Source organism: Myotis nattereri (genome assembly GCF_964212035.1).
Source record: "Myotis nattereri genome assembly, chromosome: 3".
Taxonomy (NCBI): Eukaryota; Metazoa; Chordata; class Mammalia; order Chiroptera; family Vespertilionidae; genus Myotis; species Myotis nattereri.
The window spans coordinates 45352632-45374178 of NC_138077.1; the positions used below are offsets into that span (position 1 = coordinate 45352632).

Here is a 21547-nt window from a genome sequence, read left to right on the forward strand (position 1 = left end):
CGCCACACGCTCCCGCTCGCCCTGCTCATTGCGGGGACCCGGGCTTTCCGGGACGCGCCGGGGCCGCCTTTCCCAGCAGGATTTTTACACGTTTCCAATCTGAATGGGTATCACGTGCTCGGGCTAAAGGCCAGGCAGCCCTTCAGGGTCAAATTAAATGCCCTGTTCCCACCGCTATTTAACCGGGCGGCGCGGGGTGGGGGTGCCGGTCTCTCTGGCACCGGGCGCCGCGGACAAGGACGGGCGCGGCGCACGAACCCCCGGGAGGTCGGGCCACCTGCACCCGGCGCGCCTCCGGCTTCCGCCTCTCGGTCCGGCCCGGCGCCTCCGCTTCAGGGACGCGGAAACCCCGTAGGTGCAGGGTGGGAGGGGAACGCGGGTCGAGCACCGCTTGCTGCAATATTCTTCCGCCTCCGAGCAAAGAGTCCCGACCTTCCCTCGGCGTCCGGCGATTTCCAGCGACCCTGCAGTATCTTGAAACACCCAACCTGGGTTTTCCCACAGACCCGCCTCGGATATTTTCGGAGGTAAGGCTCCCAGGGTCACAATTTTGTGGATCACCGAAGAGCGACGGGAAAATTCCTCCGCAGAAAACGGGTTCCGGTCGCGAGCCTATAAAAAACGGGTGGCGCGGCCCCGCTGTCTTTTCAGTCGGGCGCTGAGCGGCTCTTCGGAACATGTCTGGTGGCTCCGCGGACTATAACAGGTACGGCAGTGCCCGCCGGTGAAGGTCATGCGGCGCCATGGGGGGTGTAGCGGCTGGCGTGGAGGCGGGGAACTCGGGTTCATAGGTGTTAGCCCGGGGAACGGCGCCCCTGTGTCCTTCGAGAAGCTTCCATGATGGGCAGGGCCACGGACTGCAGGGAGACAAGGGTACGGAGATGGAGTGGGGTGGCGGCTTTTCCCGAAGACCCTTTGGATTTCTGGCGCCGCCCGTGCCGCACGGAGCTGACGTTTGGGGAAGGCCGTGGCGCAGGCCGCTCCCGTGCGGGGTAACCGGCCTGAAGCTTTATGTACGGGCGCGGGCGGAGGGAGGTGGGGGAGGGAGGCCGCGGCACCCACCGGCCACGACCAGGAGGTGCCGGGACCGGGCCGGCCACGGGGCTCGGCGAACCGTTGGCTTAGCCCCGGCCAGGCCTTTGCCCACGTCGATCACCGGCTTGCGCATTGTAAGGGGCGGAGCTCGGCGTGTGGCGCTCTCGCGAGACGGCCTGCCGGCGAGACCGGGGCGCGGGGCTGGGGGAAGGGCCGGCCGCCCGGAGCTTTTCCGGCCGTCCCCGCTCTCGGCCTTGCCGGCGGGCGCTCGGGGGATAAATGGCGTGTCCTTCCCCGCCAGCTTCCTTTGCTGTCTCAGTAGGAAGTGACCACGCGGAGGGGAGGGGAGGGTCACCGGACGGGAGAGGGGCTGAAGGGCTGCCCCCTCCCTGAGGTGCGGATGGGGAGCTTGGAAAGGTGTTCCTAACTGCGGTCTTTCTGTCCGCAGAGAACATGGCGGCCCAGAGGGAATGGAACCCGATGGTGTCATCGAGGTAAGAAATGGGTGTGGATTTTGAAGCTGTGGACAGGTGAGGTTGGTCATCCTATTTATTCCGTTTTAAATGTTTGTTTTTTATAGAGCAACTGGAATGAGATTGTTGATAACTTTGACGATATGAATTTAAAGGAGTCTCTTCTCCGAGGCATCTATGCTTACGGTTTTGAGAAGCCTTCAGCTATTCAGCAGAGAGCTATTATTCCTTGTATTAAAGGTAAAAGAATTCGTTGGCACTTGATCACAGCTAAGCATTGTTTTACATAGACCTGCATTATAAAAGGGCAAATAGTCTGGGGGACTAGTACCTACCTACTTGTATTCCTTAAAGTGAAATGATGGCAATCATCTTTCGGGACTGACCTGAAATGAAGAGAATACTCATTGCTGATCACTTGATTATTTGGGCATATTTCATGTTCCAAATGGAATACATAGTGTAAACTAGAAGTGACGGTTTGATGTGGGATCGGTAAATATGTATCCTACTTTTTTTAGGGTATGATGTGATTGCTCAAGCTCAGTCAGGTACTGGCAAGACAGCCACATTTGCTATTTCCATCCTGCAACAGTTGGAGATTGAGTTCAAGGAGACCCAAGCGCTAGTATTGGCCCCCACCAGAGAACTGGCACAACAGGTATTGATAGTGTAGTTAAAAAAAAACAAACTGCTTGCGTGTTGCATAGGTTTCAGGTTTCACAACTGAAGCATTCAAAACAGTATAAATTGGTCTTATCAGAAACCTCCTTTTAACTGTCCATGCATGCAGGGAGTTTTTGTTAAAAGTTAAGTAGGAACTGGGTGTGCAAGTATGGTTTGCAGGTTTATATAACAGATGGAGAAACTAAAGTTTTCTGTTCAGGGTGGACTAGATCTGGTCTCAATTTTAAGTTTAAATGCAGTTGTGCAACATGAAAACTGCAGTGACATGTTACTAGATCGTGGTGCATCTTTTTGCATGATATGTTTTCAAGACTCACTGCTAATACAGGCTTTGAAGTACACATTGCTAATAAAACTAGGTTTTATTGAGGTCAATGTCACTGCCCTTTGGGGAAAATTAATGTAGCAATGATTTGTTGTAGCTGTAATTGCAGAGCGTGGCCCACTATTTATGGCTCCCTACACAATGAAGAATAAAGGACATGTTTTTAGTTCTTCATCTAGCAGGTACCTGGGACAATAGGATCCCAAGTTTGACAAGGCACAAGACATTGCAAGGAAATTATACCTCCAAGCAGTTAGATCAGTCTTCATTTTGAGCTTGGAAGTAGTTAAGTGCTATGCATGCATAAAAGCTCTGTGTAGACCCACATATTTGCCATTATGCTTTGGAAGTTTAGTCACAATCTGTAATTCTGTTGGGTAATTAAGGCTTTTGCCTTTTAGATCCAAAAGGTCATTCTGGCACTTGGAGACTATATGGGAGCAACTTGTCATGCCTGCATTGGTGGAACCAATGTTCGCAATGAAATGCAAAAACTGCAGGCCGAAGCACCACATATTGTTGTTGGTACACCAGGGAGAGTGTTTGATATGCTAAACAGAAGGTATCTTTGTAAGTATTGCTGTCAATTGAGCATAAATTTTTTTACTATAATAATTTTAAAATTTAGGGATGATAGTATGATTTTCTTTTTAACAGCTCCAAAATGGATCAAAATGTTTGTTTTGGATGAAGCAGATGAAATGTTGAGCCGGGGATTTAAGGATCAAATCTATGAGATTTTCCAAAAATTAAATACAAGTATTCAGGTGAGCTTTATTTCACTCCCTCCAATAGCTGGAGGTCAGGTTTTTAATGCAGGAACAGTTACAATACAACTGAAGTGTTTTATTGTCGTTCCCCCTGCTTAAAGCAATTGATGCATAACTATCTTTGTCTAGCACAATTCCATAGCTAGGCAGAGACGCTTGGCCTCAAACATGGTTTTTTGAGTATTGTAAAAGTTCAGCTAACTACTTGTGTGATAACATCGGGTTTTTTTTTTTAAGGTTGTGTTGCTTTCTGCCACTATGCCAACTGATGTGTTGGAGGTAACCAAAAAATTTATGAGAGATCCAATTCGAATTCTGGTGAAAAAGGAAGAATTGACCCTTGAAGGAATCAAACAATTTTATATTAATGTTGAAAGAGAGGTAACTTGTCTAATTACTAAACATAAAAAATGTAGCCCAATTTTTGACCTTCTTGTATAAGCACTGTGCTAAAATTGCAGAAACTAGGATCACATCTTGGTTTTTGTAATAATGCTAGCAGAGTACACACAAGAAGAAAAGTAACTGCACTCGATGAAAAGACTGGGGTGGACCTCTTTCTTAATGTCCAGTGTCCTTTGTCTTAAAATTTGGTGCAACATGTCTTCTGATCAGCCTAACAGCGAATTTTTAATTATTGTAAGTTGTAAACAAAATTTTAATGACTTAACTTTTTCTTTGAAATATTGTAGGAATGGAAGTTGGACACACTTTGTGACTTATATGAGACACTGACAATTACACAGGCCGTTATTTTTCTCAATACAAGGCGCAAAGTGGACTGGCTCACTGAGAAAATGCATGCCAGGGACTTCACAGTTTCTGCTCTGGTAAGAGGTGTTCTACTCTAGTAGTGGTAATTACAATGTGTTCTCTTATAAAGCAGGATTCAGACTACAATATAGCTGTTAAGTGCTGTATTGTCGTTCCCCCTGCTCAAAACAAAGTTGTTTCTTAACTATACCTGTCTGCTAGACTCCTGTAGCAGCCAGGGACGCTTGGTCTCATACATAATTGTTAAAATAAATATTGACAGACTGGTGATTCTTGAATGAAGGTTTGTTAATTTGCAGCATGGTGACATGGACCAGAAGGAAAGAGATGTTATCATGAGGGAATTCCGATCAGGGTCAAGCCGTGTTCTGATCACTACTGACTTGTTGGTAAGTAAATCTTAACTGCTCATTTTGATCTACCAAAAGTTTTATTTTGGGTGAAGGTTTTTTAATAACCTTTACCAACTTGGACTCTTTGGGAGAATAAAGACCACACTCCACAGTGGACTATATCACTAAACATATAGCCCATTACTATTTTGTGGCCTACATTACGTAAGTCTCTAGTTTATCAATTAGAATTTTAATACCATACCATTGTATTTCAGGCTCGTGGGATTGATGTGCAACAAGTGTCATTGGTTATAAACTATGATCTACCTACCAATCGTGAAAACTATATTCACAGGTGAGTAGATGTTACCTTGATTGTTACTGTATTGGTAAAATGAGCTCATGTATTTTCTACTGATTGATTTATCTGAAAGGTAACTTCAAGTCAGGGAATTGATTCAGTAGACAGTGTCAAATTGGTAAGATGAAATTAAAAATTGTACTTGGGAACATTGGTCATGCCGTGGGAAAACAATTGCAAACATTGCCCAAATTGTGGACTTTCATACCTATGGATTAGATTGTTTTAGTTTAGATCTGTTGGTCTTAGATTATTTTTGAGCTTTATTTTTTGTGATGCTCTTGTGTGTCCATGTGCTTTCTTGGTGACGATAGTTGGGATTTTCTTGGTGTTGTCTGGTAGCAATTTGAGCGGTCCCTGGTTTAGTTATAGTGGCTTTATCCCTAAATAAATTGAATTGTACTTTGTTATATGATGTAAAAAAAGACTTTTTAAAAAATACAGGAGTCGATAGCAGCAGTTGATGACGAGATGGCACTCAGAAACGGCGTTGACGTAATTTAGGACGTGGAATCATAAGCGAAACAGCACACTGTTTGAATAAAGAGCGAGTCGGTATTTATATTTGTTTTTCTTTTGTCAATGATTATTTTATATTTTAAGTTGCTCCAGCCAAGGCATTTTTGTATATTAGCCTATTAGGTGGTTTTATATTGTCTGGTTTCTATCAGGAAGGTAGAAAGTTGCTTTGGAGGTAAACACGTTTGAGTAATTTGAGATATAACGTGTGAAACTGAGCAAAAAGCAGTGATGAGTTTGGGTTACCATACCAAATACTTGTTTTCCCACTGGAAAAAGTTGTAAGCTCAGGCAATAGTTAACCGTGCAGCATTTGTATTTACAGTTTACAGTTCCAGAAGTGCGCCGATATGGATTATATAACTGTTCTTTTTTGCTTCATCCCGGTGTGTTTATATCTGTCCCAGGCTGACTTCTGCTCTTGGCTGGCCCACTTTGGTATGGGCTTTTTTTTTTTTTAATTTCACTACCCCAAACACAATACTGTCATCTGCTTTAAAAATAACAATGCTCAAGGCATCTGATAAAATCTCATTTTGCAGCCAGACAAGCTTTGAATCCTTTTGGCACTAACTGCAAAGGAAGATTTTTTTCCCTCTAGATATTGATTAGCAGATAGTGCTCCAATTAGAAGCACGAACTATAACCTTGATAAGTAAACAGCAGCTGATGGTTAACAAGTGGATCATCATGTTCAGTAACTCATGCATTGTTAGAAGTCACATTCTAATTGCTGTTTTCTTTTCTTACACAGAATTGGCAGAGGGGGTCGATTTGGGAGGAAAGGTGTGGCTATAAACTTTGTTACTGAAGAAGACAAGAGGATTCTTCGTGACATTGAGACTTTCTACAATACTACAGTGGAGGAAATGCCAATGAATGTGGCTGACCTTATTTAATTCCCGGGATGAGATAGTTTTGAATGCAGTGCTCGCTGTTGCTGACTAGGCGATCACAACGTGCATTGTGCTTCTTTCTTTGGGAATATTTGAATCTTGTCTCAATGCTCGTAACGGATCAGAAATACAGATTTTGATAGCAAAGCGACTTTAGTCGTGAGCTCTTGTGAGGAGAGTCATTGGCTTTATCCTCTAGAGTTAGACTGTTGGGGTTGGGTACAAAAGATGGGGTCTGTAAAATCTTTTTTTCTTAGAAATTTATTTCCTAGTTATGTAGAAATGGTTGTATTAGATGTTCTCTATCATTTAATAATATACTTGTGGACTAAAAGATATAAGTGCTGTATAAAATCAGCCAATTATGTTAAACTAGCTTATCTGCCTTTATTGTGTTTGTCATTAGCCTGAATAGAAGGCCTTTAAAATTGATTTTTTTTTTTTTTAGGAAGCATTTGAATGCATTTTGTTTGGTATTGTATTTATTCAATAAAGTATTTAATTAGTGCTAAGTGTGAACTGGACCCTGTTGCTACGCCCCAGCAAGCAATCATATCCTAGGTAGGGTTAAACCCCCAGTAAAATTGCCATATTGCACATGTCTTAATGAAGTTTGAATGTTAAATAAATTGTATATTCACTTTAAAGGTGCTTTCGTTATTTTATTGTAAAACAGTATGAATTGAATATGGTTTTAACAATTCTGGGTTAACTGTTGCATCACAGTGGCACAGAGGCTAATCAATTGCAGATGTTCATCAGCACCGTCTGCTAAACACTTGTCAACATCCTGCAAGAAAAAGAAAAGGCTAGATAACTGTCCCTTTTAGGTAGACGTATTCTGCTGAAATGTACAAAGGTGCCTACTTACAGCAAGTTTTTCTGTAATAATGGACTTTTGTTTATCAGAAAGAGCATCATTTTCTACAACTACATCATGAAGTTGATTTACAAGCTGAGTTGCTGCATGACCTTCATCTATTAAGTCCTGTAACAAAATTACATGGTGTCAACATTTAATTTTTCTCTTCCCCAAAGTTAGCAAAGTAACTTAAAACTTTTACCTTTACCACAGCTTCTAGCTTGTCAAAAGAGCCACTCTGACATGCAGCAAATATTCCATCAACTGTCTCAACTGGTATTACCTAAAAAGATAATTTTGGGGGGAAGGTAGTTTGGACATAACTCTGCCAAGCCTGTGCCCACTCCCTTCTGTTCCATGTTTGGTTGCTTCACTGTGTAAAATGACACAAAGCTGATAACTGCTATCCTGGTAAGTCAATCCAGAGTTGAAAAGGCAAGAAACTAGAAAAGGGTCTTAATTCTGAGCTGATAGGTTATCCAGAAAAAGGTACTGGACCTGAAATTTAAATATGCTCTCCAGGTGGCTATACCAATACATTAATCCAGTCACTACAATGCAATAAGGATGATATATTACTTTTAAAATCCTTGAAAACTAAGTTTGGACTTGCTAGCTTTAACAGTGGCCGATGTCCTAGTGGCTGTCATTCCTCAAAGCAGTGGTTAAAGTAATTTTAAGGGAAAGTGCCTTTCTCCAAGGAAAGATGCCTCTAAAGAGATTGGTTTAAATAATCGCTAGTACCCAGAAAAAAGGGTCTAATACTGTTTAATTATGAACATGCAATAAAGCCTGAAAGGAGTACTCAAAGACCGGTGTGGCCCTCTATTTAACAAAAGATTTCTCTTAAAGTTGAAAATGTATGTGCCTTTATTATATGACTTTGTCAGAATAGACTACATTTATAAGGAAAGACATCAGAGGGGGGATGGATGTTGGAGGTATGGGATATCTATATTTCAACAATAAAGATCCCTGCAGCATTCTGATACTCCCAGGTTATTCACTTAGTACTGTTCCTAGCACAGTACTTGGCACATGCTATAGACTAAATGTAACCCCCTCCCCAATTTATGTGGAAAAAAAAATCCCTAAAATATTTGGAGGTAGGCCTTTGGGAGGTGATGGGGTCATGAGGGTGAAGCCCTCATGAATGGGATTAGTATCATAAAAGGGCCCAGGGAGCTCCCCTCTGCCATAGGAAGATGCAGGCCATCTATGAATTAGGAGTCCAAGAACTAGAAAGTGGGTCCTCACCACATGGAATCTGGGCACCTTGACCTTGGACTTCCCAGACTCCAGAGTTATTAAATGAATTTCTGGAGTTTGTAAGCCACTTAGTCTGGTATTTTGTTACAGCACCCTGAGTGGACTAAGCACATAACAAAGCATTCTATATATACTTGTTACGTGAAAATTCTCTAAAAGCTGCCTAAAAGAATTTCAGAATAACTAATGCTCTTACCCCAGCAATGTCTGTGATCACTTTATCTGTGACCTCCTTCCCACCTGTTAATCTAGTAGCACTTTGAAGAAATGTAATGGCTTTTCTTAAATCTCCTTCTGATACTTGAACAAGACAAGACAGTCCCTGAAAAGAAAAAAAAGTGTTTTTGTGTGTTTTTTACCTATGACGACCATTTAAAGTTTTTTAATCTTAATAAAGTGAAAAGCACTATATTTTAGCCAAGAGTTACTGGGAAGAAATGAAATTTATTTCCATTTTTGAGGGACTATTATTAGTCCTATAGTTGCAGAATTCATGGAGACAGCCTCAGTCCAGTGGAAGGATAGAGATCTCTTGCCTTTGAAAGTTGCAGACAGATATTTGATACTTCTCATCCTACTTTTTTGATTACATAAAGAAAATTCAAATTATGGTTAAATTCTGTTATAATGAATAAAAGGCCTATATATTCTATCACTGTACCAGAATTTCATACCAAATAAGTTTTTTTTTTTGTTTTTTTTTTAAATATATATTGACTTCAGAAAGGAAGGGAGAGGGAGAGAGAAACATCCATGATGAGAGAGTATGATGGAGCGGCTGCCTCCTGCACGCCCCCTGCTAGGGATGGAGCCTGCAACCCGGGCATGTGCCCCGACCGGGAATTGAACCCTGACCTTCTGGTTCATAGGTCAACGCTCAACCACGGAGCCACACTGGCCGGGCCCAAATAAGTTTTTGAAGTGGAGTTATTAGCTAGGAGACTAAAATCTTGTCATTATAGAGATTTGTTGCTGCAGAATTTGCATTATATGTATGAAATCTGCCCCAGTTTTGGGTCTCTAAAATACTAATAGATAATAAACTGCTAATAGTAACAGAAAGACTAAATCTGTAATTCCTAGACATTACAATTGTTCATTTAGCTTAATTTTGCCTGAAGAATTGGCATCAGAAATTGAAGCAACACACATGATTCCTTTCAGGGCCTCTTCATATGTATTCATCAACGTAATTAGTAATACAAGAACTAATAATACCTCATTGCTTATTTTGACATGTTCTTTATCAGCAATGTCTAGTAATCGCTGCTGTTGAATTTTATCTGACAGAGGTTTGAAGCGGAATTTAGAACATCTGGAGGTCAGAGGTTCAATTATTCTGTAAAATATAGGAAAAAAATAAGTCAGTGTCTAAAAGAAGGATTTCCCCCAAAGAACTCATTTTTATCAAGATATGATGAAGGAGATACTAATATAGCCTTGAAACACTGATTTTTTTTTTCTCTCCTGGTTAGCAAAATAAGGCTGCCTAGCATCTATCTTTAAGGCAATATACATACCGACTGACATAGTTACAGATGAGACAGAATCGGGTGGTTTTAGATTCTTTCTCCATGGTACGTCTTAACGCTGCCTGAGCAGCTGAGGTCATAGAATCTGCTTCATCCAGAATCACAATCTTAAAAGGAGGACATGGCTTCCCACTGATTCAGAGAAACACACAGGAGTAATAATTCACCTATCATCATTACAATCTAATTTTATAACATACTCATCCTCCCAAAGAAAAGCCTCATGCCCAAGAGGAGTTACTCCTCTTCTCTCCCAACTCTCTCAGCCACAGGCAATCATGATCTCTACTTTCTGTCTCCAAAATTGCCTATTCTGGACACCTCTATATATAAAAGCCTAAGTGACTGTCTGACTGGTAGCTTTGATGCACAATGATCACCAGGGGGCAGACGCTCAACGTAGGAGCTGCCAAGCTGCAGTGACTTGGCAGCTGTGGTTCTTGGATGATGCACCTGGAAGTAGAGAGGAGGGAGACTGATTCCCGGATGCCTCAGGAGCCCTCAGGGGATGTCAGAGAGCCGGTTTCAGCCTGATCCCCACAGGCCAGGCCAAGGGACCCTACCCGTGCTCGAATACGTAGGCCTCTAGTTTCATATAAATGGAATCATAGGATGTCAATCTAACATGTTGTCTTTTATGATTGACTTCTTTCACTTAGCATAATATTTTCAAGGTTCATCCGTATTATTGCAGTGCTATTCATTACTTCTAAATAATATGGCAAATGGATATACTGCATTTTATTTGTCCATTCATTTGCTGATGGGTATTTGGGTCGTTTCCATGTTTTGACCATTATGAATAATCCTGTTATCAACATCTGTGTACATGTTTTGAATAGACATGTTTTCATTTCTTGTGGGTACATACCTAGGAGTAGAATTACTGGGTCATGTGGTAAATCTATGTTTAACTCTTAACCAAACTTTTCAAAGTGGCTGAATCTTTTTACTTTACAACCAGCAATGCATAAGGGTTCCAATTTCTCCACATCCTTGCCAATACTTACTATGTTCTGTATTTTTAATTATAGCCATCTTAGTGAGTGGAAAGTGGCATCTCATCATGGTTTTGAATGGCATTTCTCTAATGGACAATGATGTGGATGATGTTTTCATGTGTTTATCAGCCATTTGTGTATCTTCTTTGAAGTAATGTTGATTCACATACCTTGCCCATTTTAAAATTAGGTTGTCTTTTTATTATTGCATTGTAAGAGTTCTTCATATATTCTTGATATAAGTGCCTTATCAGATATGATTTATATGCATTGTCAATTCAAGGTGGATATCAAAAATTAGTCATTCACTTCCTATAAATTCTTAATGTGTGCTCTGATATAAATTTAAATATATGCCAGGAACCAAAAATTTAATCTTGAAACTTTGCCACCTGAAGAGTATAAGTAGTTGGCTAAACATCCCTGTTTAATTTACGGCAGTCCTATTTAATTATTAATAACTGGAGGCCCGATGCACGAAATTTGTGCAAGAGTAGGCCTTCCTTCTCCCAGCTGCCAGCACTGGCTTCCCTCTGGCACCCAGGACCCAGGCTTGTCTCCGGCTGCCAGCAGGCACCCGGGATCTGGGCTTCCCTCAAGCTGCTGGCAGGTACCCAGGACCCGGGCTTCCCTCACAGCCTTGGCTTCATCCAGAAGGACCAAAGGACATCTGGAAGGACCTCCGGTCTAATTAGCATATTACGTTTTTATTATTACAGATACCTCCTTTTTCATTCTAAAAGCATCCCAGTTTGGACAAGAACTTATATGGTCACCCTACTATGAAATATACACTGAAGCTTAAGATAGTTGACTTTTTAAAAATAACACAATAGCAAAAGTTAGGATTTTTGTTATGTGTGCACACCCAACTATCACATTTGAATTAATAAATACTCCTTAGACAAAATATCAGTAGAAAACCCTTGACAGCTAAACAAAATTAATTATAATGGAAAGTTTATTTCTGGCTTTAAATAATTTAGATAAAAATATGATCCAACATGAGAAAAGTTGTAAATTTGGCAGAAATATGTATTTTAAACAACACAATGACATGGTATGGAGAAGAGAAACTTACTCTGAACGACTTCCTGATACAGTTAATTGAGCAAAATTCTTCACTTTCTCTCTAACTACTTGTATTCCACGTTCATCAGATGCATTTAACTCAAGAACTCTTAATCGAAAAAGTTCATGCCTGTAAAAATGAAGCAAATATGAAATGTCATAGAGCATGTAAGTAACTGAGGTTTAACCACATTTTAACATTTGCACATCTTGCAGTAGTTTAAAATCCACCTACTAAACAATATGGATAGAAGGTACGCAATTGCTTCTGTATTTTCTCTTTTGCAGAGACATACAGTTAACATTTTGGCTTTCTTCCATGCTTTTAAAAAAATATAGGTAAATGATATCACATAATATATAAAATTTTAAATCAATTTTCCACTTTGTATTGTATCATAATCATCTTGCCATCTTGCAACCAATCAAAATACTATTTTTATAGCTATGTGAAGCTCCCGAAATGCCATTATAATAGCTATATGACATTTCATCTTATGACTGTACCACCATTTACTTATTTAACATCCTTCTATTGTTAGACGTTTATTTTTAAGTATGTTGCAATCTTAAATAATGCTGCAATACAGTACATTTTGAATTATTTCCATAGGGTAGCTTGCTATAAGTAAAATTACTAGATTAAAACATGAATGGTTATTTTAAAGTGAGTTTATTTATTTATTATATTTGTATTGATATCAGAGAGGAATGGGGAAAGAGAAACATTAATGATGAGAGAGAACCATGGATTGGCTGCCTCCTGCACACCCCCTACTGGGGACCAAGCCCCCATCTTGGGCATGTGCCCTTCACTGGAATCGAACCCAGGACCCTTCTGTCTGCAGGCTGACACTATCCAATGAGCCAAACTGGCTAGGGCTTAACGTGAGTTTTTAAGAAAATTATTAAAAGTAATTCACTGTAGGGAAATCTGAGAAATCAAAAGATAATTAAAACAACTGGCACACCCAAAGCACTATTTTGAAAGATTCCTTCTAGTAATTTTTGTGCTTATTTATACATACTTTTAATAAAAAAACTAGATTTAAATTTGTTTTATTTTTCCTAAATATTTTTCCAAAAAGCTATCTTTGCTATATTGGAGCATGTTGCATGGGTATCAGACCCAAGCTAATATCTTTTCTAGGTAGAGGGCTCCTAAACAATGGTTGGCTAAGCCAAGACAGAATCTAAGAAGAGGACTCTAGGAAGGTGGCTCACAGAGATTTTCTATACCTAGAATCAAACTGTATTGGTGACCATACACTCTGCTTACACTCAGGATGCCTGAGGGTAAGAATCTGGTCCAGCCACTCCAGAGACAGGGCCCAGGAAAGCCAGTGCAAGAAGGAACTCAAGAGGTGGTGCGGTCAGTAGCATCAGACACAACAGATTTGATCATACGAAACATGTTAACGCAATAATTAAGAGTGTGATGAAATGATCGATGTGACTGGAGACAGGCTGGGTTTTCTGGGCCCAAAATCATAATAAATAGTGATAAGCCCTTGCCAGTTTGGCTCAGTGGATGGAGCATTGGACTGCGAACTGAAGGGTTGTGGGTTCGATTCTAATCAGGGGCATATGCCCAGGTTGCGGGCTCGATCCCCAGTGAGGGGCGTGCAGGAGACAGCCGATCGATGATTCTCTCTCATCATTGATGTTTCTCTCCCTCTCCCTTCCTCTCAGAAATAAAAATATATATATATAAATATATTAAAAATATATTTATATATATGTATATATATGTATATATATAAAATCATGCCCTGGCTGGGTATCTCAGTTGGTTAGAGCACCATTCCATTCACCAAAAGGCTGTGGGTTCAATACCTAGGTTGCAAGTTTGATATCTCGTCAGAGAGCATACGGGAGGCAAGTGATCTATGTTTCTCTCATCTCTTTCTCTCTCTCTCTCTCTCTCTCTCTCTCTCTCTCTCTCTCTCCCCCCTCCTCTCTCTAAAAATCAATGAAATCATATTCTCAGATAAGGATTAAAATATATATATATACACAAATATATATACAAATATATATACATATATATACAAATATATATACATATATATACACATATATACATATATATACATATATATCATGGGGCTCCCTGTGTGTAATATATTCAAACACTGAATAAGGTTCAGAATGAAGGTCACAAAAGATGTAGGCAAGCAAATTTACTGGAGGAGAGGAACTGGAAATTGGCCCACTGGATTAATAAAACATTCAGAAATGAAAACAAACCCAACAATCTCACAGAAAAACCAAATGCAAATTTTTAGAGAAAGAAAAGCAGTACCAGATATTTTCAGTGTCAAGTCTAAAAGATATTTCAACTTACCCAAAGAGTTCCCTTGCTGCTGCCAAAATAGTGGATGTTTTTCCAGTTCCAGGTGGCCCATAAAACAGGAGATTGGGGAGCTGTAGAAATTAAATTTTTTTAAAATTGTACTCTGGCACAAATAAAGGAAGACTGAAAATGTCTGGAACACTGCAATAATTTCCCCAATAGAGAGGGTACGTATCCTATATAATAAAGAGCTAATATGCTAATTAGACTGGACAGCCAAATGACCATCCGGACAACATTCCAGACGAAGGCAGGGCTGCGAGGGCCAGCCGGGGCTGCATGGGCCGAGCCCCTTGCATGAATTTTGTGCATTGGGTCTCTAGTATCTTAATAAATAGGTTTCTTAATATAACTGGTTATCATAGTATTCAGTCCTAAATCCTGCTTTTCCATATAATACTACTAGTGACCCAGTGCAAGGATTCGTGCACGTTGAAAGGAAATTAATTAGAAGGTGGCTGGCAGGGCGTGACTGGGTGAGATGCCCCATCACACTCTAGAGCCAACCTCCCAAAGTCCCTCCCCGGTGTTTGTGGAGTGAGCGAAGTCCCTCTGGCAGATGGAGTCCCTCAGCCTGGAGTGCGGGGATCAAGTCGAAACCAACTCTCTGACATCCCAAGGGGCCCCAGAGTGCGAGAGGACACCCTGTAAAATTGCTGTTGTACAGTGTGTGGAACGCAAATGCAAGTGGCAAGTGTGCGGTAAACCAGATTTAGGGCCAACAGTGTCCCAGCAACAACATAACCCATGGCCTAAGGGGAATCACTTGGCCCTGGAGGAATTGGGCTCCCTCCTCTCTGGTTTTGGGGTGTGTCACCTGAGAACTGCCCCCCGGTGGTCAGTGCGCATCATGGCGACCAGTTGGAAGGTAGGAGGCACAGTTAGCATATTAGCCTTTTATATATATAGAAGATAAATAACTTCTTCCCCAATATGTTTTTCTAATACCTTAAATTGAATCATATTTATGATTGTTCTATTCCTGATTTACTTAGGTGGAATTTTCAAAGCTGAAATTAGAAACCTTTTATTTCAGAACCCCAGGCTTTTGCCAGGTCCCTATCCCACCCTTTCGCTCAGCATTGGGCAAGATTTTATACTTGATAAAGATGTCAGTTATTTCCAAGTGGAAATAGAACGAAGGAGTAACTGGATTTGGCCAATACTGAGGAAAAAGGGGTGAAAAAACATATTAAGGCTTTGAATGAGTTGAGATTGCAAAAACAGAAACATTACAAGAACTAAGCATCTACTAATGCCAGGCAGTACCCCACATCATGATCATGTACTCTGTAGGATGCCTGCATATATCAGGGAGAATTCACTAGAGAAAGAAGGATAAGGTTAATTAACTGGTTATCTTCTTTTATACCTTAAATATAGCTAGCTTGGCTCCTTATAAAGCAGGCAATTGATCTGTGGTACAGATTAATAAATGTAAATATTTCTAATGAGCTCTCTTACAAAACTGTACATTCTTCAGTATGTCCTTTCATGTAGGGAAATAATTGCACACAGGAAACTAGGCAGTCGTTTATTTGCTTCTACTCTTGCCTAACCCCCAACCTCCACCCTTTCCCATCCATTCATTCTTTACCCAAATTAATGTTGCTCTGCTTGTTACTTAAAACTATTCACTGGCTTCATATTTGCATGTAGGAAAACAGAAGCAGACAAACAAATCGACTGGTTTACCATAATCTTTAAGGACATCCATGATCTGCTCACCACTTCTCCTACCTCACCCAAGCATATTTTTTCCACTGATTTTTAGAGAGAGTGGAAGGGACGAGGGTGGGAGGGGGGTGAGGGGAGACAGAGAGAGAAACATTGATGTGAGAGGGACATATTAATCACTTGCCTCCCACACGCTGCCCCCGACAGGGGCCGGAATCAAACCTGTAACCCAAGTACTTGCCCTTGACCAAGAATTCGGTGTGTTGGCTGCTGTTCTAACCTCTGAACAACACTGGCTATGGCAAGAAAAATATTTTGAATAGTTTTATAAATATAACTTCTTTCAAAATATGTACTGTTGTACTGTAATTCCAGGAAGAGAACAATGGCAGCAAAAACCAAAAGACTCTCTATTTCAAAGCAGCCAGGGTAAGAGGAAGGAAGCCAATCTAGGGAATAAAGCAAAAACCAAATACTACTTTCATCTGTAACTTTTTCTCTTCCTTCACTGAGTTCTTAAAGCACTTTATCATATGCAATTTTAAACTAATTTTTAAAAATTAAATCTTTATTGCTGAAAGTATTACGTATGTCCCTAAACTGCTAATTCTTTATATGGGTTTAGTTTGTCTCTGAATAATCTAAAGCAGCGGTAACCAACCTTTTGGACCTCACGGACCACCAGTGGTCCGCGGACACCGTTTGGCGACTGCTGATCTAAAATACAAGTCACCCAAGGGCATTTTATCCTACTCATCAAAGTAGGAGACACAATGCTATAAGCAGACTTAAATGCTCAATTTTTTTGTATGGTAGTTCAAACCAAATCCTAAAATTAGGTGAAAAATTATGCTTTTTCCTTTTCAGTTATAGTTAATGTTCAATATTATTTCATATTAGTTTCAGAGGTACAGCATCACGGTTAGACATTTATATAATTTAAGAAGTGATCCCTCCTCCATAGGTTTAGTACGCATCTGGCACCATACAAAATTATTGACTATATTCCCTATGCTGTACAAAATTGCCCTGTGACAATTTTGTAACTACTAGAGAAATTACACTTTCAAAGAAACTCTTGACTCTTCTTTACAGCACATATCGTTATCTAGAATTCTCTTACTTATTTGGCTTCTATGTTTACTCTATTGTTCCCCACCAAAATAAAAGTTCATGAGCAAAGAGATCCAGTCTGTCTTGCTCAATGGTGTATACTTGAGTACTATATAACAATGCCATAGGATAGAATTGGAGATGCTCAACAAATACTTGTTGAACTAATCATCCATTGTACAAATAGTCATCAAGGCCCCGCTGTATACCTATCATAGTATTTAAAGGGGGTGGGGGTTATAAAGGAAGAGGGGAATCTCCCAATGACATTAAACATCATCTGCTACTCACATCAGCTCCTTCTAAAGACTTTTTCAGTACTGCAACCACTTCTTCCTGGAAAGCAACTTCATCCACACATTTTGGACGACTGTAAAAAAACAACAACAAAGGTTATTTTGTATATTATAGTAGCCACAGAGAAGTTTCCAAGTGTTCTTTTTGCTACAATACTGATGATAATTCTCATATTGGTAATGAGAAACTTTCATAATTGGAAGTAGGTGGAAACGCCATTTGTACCTTAAACAAATACATACTAAAGGAGTGAAGTAATTTTTCACTTTTCAGACACATAATTTGCATGTTATGCTTACCAAAATTAAAAGGATTTTACTACACTACAAATGCCAAGTGCTTAAAAATTTAAAGTGAACACTTGCCTAGAAAGTAATATGATATATATATATATTTATCCTCACCCAGGGATATGTTTTTTTTATTGATTTTTCTAAAGATAGGAATGGTGGGAGAGAGAGCGGGGAGAAGAGGAAAGAATGAGAGGGAAACATCAATGTGAGAGAGAAACATTGGTTGCCTCCTATATGCACTCCAACCAGAGACTGAACCCACAACCTAGATATGTGCCCTGAATGGGAATCAAACCTATAACCTTTTGGTGCTCGGGATAATGCTCCAGTCAACTGAGCCAGGGCCAAAAGTATTATATTTTGACAAGATCATGCACTTCAGGTGAAAAAAGAGAACTATTTAGTAACCTCATGGTAGACAACTATTTTGGTTAATACAGTTACATAAATATAGTTATTATATTTTTAATTGGTTAATACCAGTTTTTTCCATTACTTAACTGCACAAAAAATGCATATCTATTCACTTCACTTAGAGCTAACAAAATAAGTTTAATCAATATGAAGTATAACATATAATTTTCTTCTTAAATCATTAACTAATGATTTTAAGAGAAGCTTGAACAGATATACTTCCAACCCTAAGATTAGGCTTTGTGCTTAGTTTACTAATCTGAAACTTTCTGAGTCATATTTTTCTAAGTATTTGGATCAGTGCCAGGCAGGAATTTCATGTTAGATAATGTTTTCTAGAAAAACCAGTGTATGTTATAAACCAGTTTTTTATTCAAATGCTTGCAGAGGCCAGGTAGACAACAAGAGTGAAGAAAGCAGAGTATAAGGCAAGAGAAAGTAGGGACTATGGTGAATTGAAGAACACATGACCTTTCCAAAATGAGAAGCAGTATCCAAGTCCATCTGACTGTTGTCAGGTGAGAATGTGCATCTAGAGACTGCCTAATCTCCCGAGGAGCTGAAAATCTAGATTTTTTTCTCCCCTTGCATAATATATTTTTTTAATTTAAAAATATCTAGATTTTTATGTGAAACTTGCCGTTTTTAAAAGAATTGTCAGCGCCAAACAAAACATGAGGGCCTCTAGGGTCTATAAGCAATCTGCAAACCCTTGGTAATTGAGGCTACACCTGGAGTTACAACTACTATTTGCCATACTACTTCTTAGCTGATTGAAATTTAAGTGTGACTTCAAGTGTTGTTTTTGCCAAAAACGTATAAAAAACTCAACAATTTCCACCTATCAGTAATGAAAGGGGAATAGATTACTTGAACTTAAGTAGAACTCCTGATCAAAAGCCGGCTTATAAAAAAAATTATGTTTTCTTCAATGCTGTTTGTATCCCGGCCCCTAAAACCATAGACCTGAGTTATACAGAAGATGTTAGTTCATAAATAAGGGAATTAAATTAGATCATTCTAAGGTACCTCCCAGTACCAAGGTTCTATGACTTACATCCTTGGGTGATTTTCTTTTTTTTCTTTTCTTTTTTTTTTAAAATATTTTATTGATTTTTTACAGAGAGGAAGGGAGAGGGATAGAGAAGTTAGAAACATCAATGAGAGAGAAACATCGATCAGCTGCCTCCTACACACCCCCTACTGGGGATGTGCCCACAACCAAGGTACATGCCCTTGACCGAAATCAAACCTGGGACTCTTCAGTCCGCAGGCCGACGCTCTATCCACTGAACCGAACCAATTAGGGCCCTTGGGTGATTTTCAAGGACAACATCTAAACCAAGCAAATCATCCCCCATCAAGAAAAAAAAAAGGAATTAGAAATGTAATTATTAACAATTTCAACAAAAACACAAGAGTTCTTACTATTTTTCCACCCATGGAACAGGTTTGGCTTTCTTGTTCTCTCCACTGCTTCCAGCAGTGGCAGCTACTCCTCGATCCTTGGTCAACGGTGGTTTAGTACTGATGGATGTGCCTTTTAAAAATGCCTGCATGGTTACTTCACCCTGACCAGGTGCAAGACAGAAAAAGAAAAGCTCTTTGGAAACCATTATGAAGAAGTACCGCTTGAAAGTGCACTTTAACCTTGTGCAAAGATATTCAATAATTACTTATTTAATAAAGAACACCAACCCCATGACCTAGCACCCTCTGACTGCATTGTGCTGAAGGCTGCAGGGACACAAAAGAGGTCACAGTGCTTAGGGAAATCAGAATATATTTACAGTGAGGAGGTGACAGAGTAAAGATAAATCTTATGTCAGAAAAATTTGAGTTCCAAACTTTTTGGTAAAGATGATGTCATTAATGGCCCAACTCTACAGGGGCCTCTACAGCCTCTTCCCTTTGGTCATGGGCCTAGTTCCAGTTCCGACTCTGGAATGGGCTCAGCAGTTAGGAGTGCTGGGACCACAAAGAGAACCTCCACTTTGGGGGGTGGGGGGGCAGAAGCTAGAGCTCCACTCAAGGGTCTGTTTTACCGGCAGCGCCAATTACTGGCTTCAGAGGCTTTTTTTTTTAACATTGATTTCAGAGAGGAAGAGGGAGCGAGATACATCAATGATGAAAAGAATCACTGATGGCTGCCTCCTGCATGCCCCCCCCTTCCCCCCTCCGCCCCCACTGGGGATCGAGCCTGCAACCAGGGCATGTGCCCTTGACTGGAATCGAACCCGGGATCCTTCAGGCCGACGCTCTATCCACTGAGCCAAACCAGCTAAGACTTAGCGGCTTTTTTTTTTTCTGGGGAGAGTCCTACTATCCCGGAGTCTGTTGTTAAAATGGAAATAGCTGTTTTTGCTCATTTGAAGAAATCAAAACATTGCAGAAAAGCCAGAGTTTAAAAAAAATGCATGCAAAAATCTCACCCTGGAGATAACCAGTATTAACATTCAAGTAAACAGAAGTACGTTTTTTAGGGACAGAAAGGCATCCTTAGCTTGCCTGAAAATTCCCAGCGTTAGTGGCCATTCTGTATTTTTCACTGCTGTGTCCTCAAGGCCTAGTGCACTGACTGGTACATGACTGATGCTCCATAATATTTGATGACTGAACTCAGATTTGAGACACAGGCTCCCCTCCTGTACAAGGAGCTAAGGCCTGTTCCATAACTGAGTTAAATCAAAGAACTGTGCAAACACGTAGCTCTGTGCTTGGCCTGCGGGTATATCCTCAAACAAAATACAACGCTAATATCTGTGAACAGCTAAGGTTTGCAATGTGTTGAATTCCTTCATCCCCGCCACAGGCTGCTCTATAGCAATACATCCCAGAGCAGGGCTCGGTGCCTCCATGTGCGGAAAGGGTAGGAGGTAGCCGGGCCGCAGCGCGGTCCAGCTCCGTGCGCGCCACTAGGTGGGTGCAAGGCAGCCCAGGGGCATGGCGGGCGCGGGAGTGGAGCGGGGAGAAGGCGGCCTTCGCCGGCTCTCCAGCTGGTCACCTGTGATCCCCCGCTCTCCGCGCGCGTTCCCGGGCACCGCCTGGGCCTTCCAGCCGCCCGACCCCGGAGCGAGGACGCTGCCGGCTCGTTCCCGGGGTTCCCGGACGATGAAGGGGCGAGGCGGTGTCGCAGTCTCAGCTCCGTTCCCCAACGAGCGGCCTGACACGGCGACTGATCTGCCACCGTCCGCACAGCCGCCTCAGTTCCCGCCACGGAGGGGCGGGCGCAGGGCAGGGCGGGAATTCGCGGGTGCGCACGTCACTTCCGGTCCGCCGCGCTCCTGCCCCGGGTTAAAGGAGCTGTTTCCTCCGGAGGAGACACACAGGATTTTAGGGATGCGTGGATTGGCACCGAGTGACTGAAGAGGTGGAAATATAAGACACCCTGTCCCCGCGCACTCGTCCCACTGGGGCCTGGGGCCTCGGGCCTCCGGCCGCGACCGACCGGAGGAGACCTGGCGCCGGAACCCGCCTGCTCTGCGCG

At 41.2% G+C, this 21547-nt stretch overlaps 2 protein-coding genes across 4 annotated transcripts; one reads left to right on the top strand and one right to left on the bottom strand.

The window, feature by feature from the left end:
- Positions 1–368: 368 nt before the first annotated feature.
- Positions 369–6822, top strand: EIF4A2 (eukaryotic translation initiation factor 4A2). 3 transcript variants are annotated; one of them, XR_013995700.1, is made up of 12 exons: positions 628–706; positions 1484–1529; positions 1616–1748; positions 2030–2169; positions 2922–3090; positions 3178–3287; positions 3528–3671; positions 3983–4120; positions 4364–4453; positions 4675–4754; positions 5205–5315; positions 6034–6822. XR_013995700.1 is itself a non-coding variant. In XM_081086850.1 (11 exons), exons 1-11 carry the CDS (start codon positions 678–680, stop codon positions 6176–6178), a joined length of 1224 nt encoding a protein of 407 aa, XP_080942976.1. In that variant the 5' UTR covers positions 369–677; the 3' UTR covers positions 6179–6822. The 3 variants fall into 3 exon arrangements, 2 of the variants coding, with proteins under 2 accessions (XP_080942976.1, XP_080942977.1); XM_081086850.1 differs by lacking the exon at positions 5205–5315 and having other exon boundaries at positions 369–706; XM_081086851.1 differs by lacking the exons at positions 2030–2169; positions 5205–5315 and having other exon boundaries at positions 644–706.
- Positions 6820–21266, bottom strand: RFC4 (replication factor C subunit 4). Its single transcript, XM_081086852.1, has 11 exons — positions 21065–21266; positions 19489–19631; positions 17348–17426; positions 14258–14337; positions 11921–12040; positions 9827–9970; positions 9525–9645; positions 8503–8628; positions 7240–7320; positions 7047–7163; positions 6820–6965 (listed from the first exon to the last, which is right to left on the bottom strand). The coding sequence occupies exons 2-11, from the start codon at positions 19617–19619 to the stop codon at positions 6870–6872; spliced, it is 1095 nt and encodes a 364-aa protein (XP_080942978.1). The 5' UTR covers positions 19620–19631; positions 21065–21266; the 3' UTR covers positions 6820–6869.
- Positions 21267–21547: the final 281 nt, after the last annotated feature.

What these genes read in the sequence shown, in the direction of transcription:
- EIF4A2 (XM_081086850.1), top strand. Translation starts at nt 678, where the DNA reads ATGTCTGGTGGCTCCGCGGACTATAACAG. An exon ending in GGCTCCGCGGACTATAACAG is followed by an intron (nt 707 to 1,483) that starts GTACGGCAGTGC and finishes TTCTGTCCGCAG; the next exon opens with AGAACATGGCGGCCCAGAGG. An exon ending in TATTATTCCTTGTATTAAAG is followed by an intron (nt 1,749 to 2,029) that starts GTAAAAGAATTC and finishes TACTTTTTTTAG; the next exon opens with GGTATGATGTGATTGCTCAA.
- RFC4 (XM_081086852.1), bottom strand. Translation starts at nt 19,619, where the DNA reads ATGCAGGCATTTTTAAAAGGCACATCCATCAGTACTAAACCACCGTTG. An exon ending in ATCTGTAACTATGTCAGTCG is followed by an intron (nt 9,646 to 9,826) that starts GTATGTATATTG and finishes TATATTTTACAG; the next exon opens with AATAATTGAACCTCTGACCT. An exon ending in AGCTAGAAGCTGTGGTAAAG is followed by an intron (nt 7,164 to 7,239) that starts GTAAAAGTTTTA and finishes ATTTTGTTACAG; the next exon opens with GACTTAATAGATGAAGGTCA.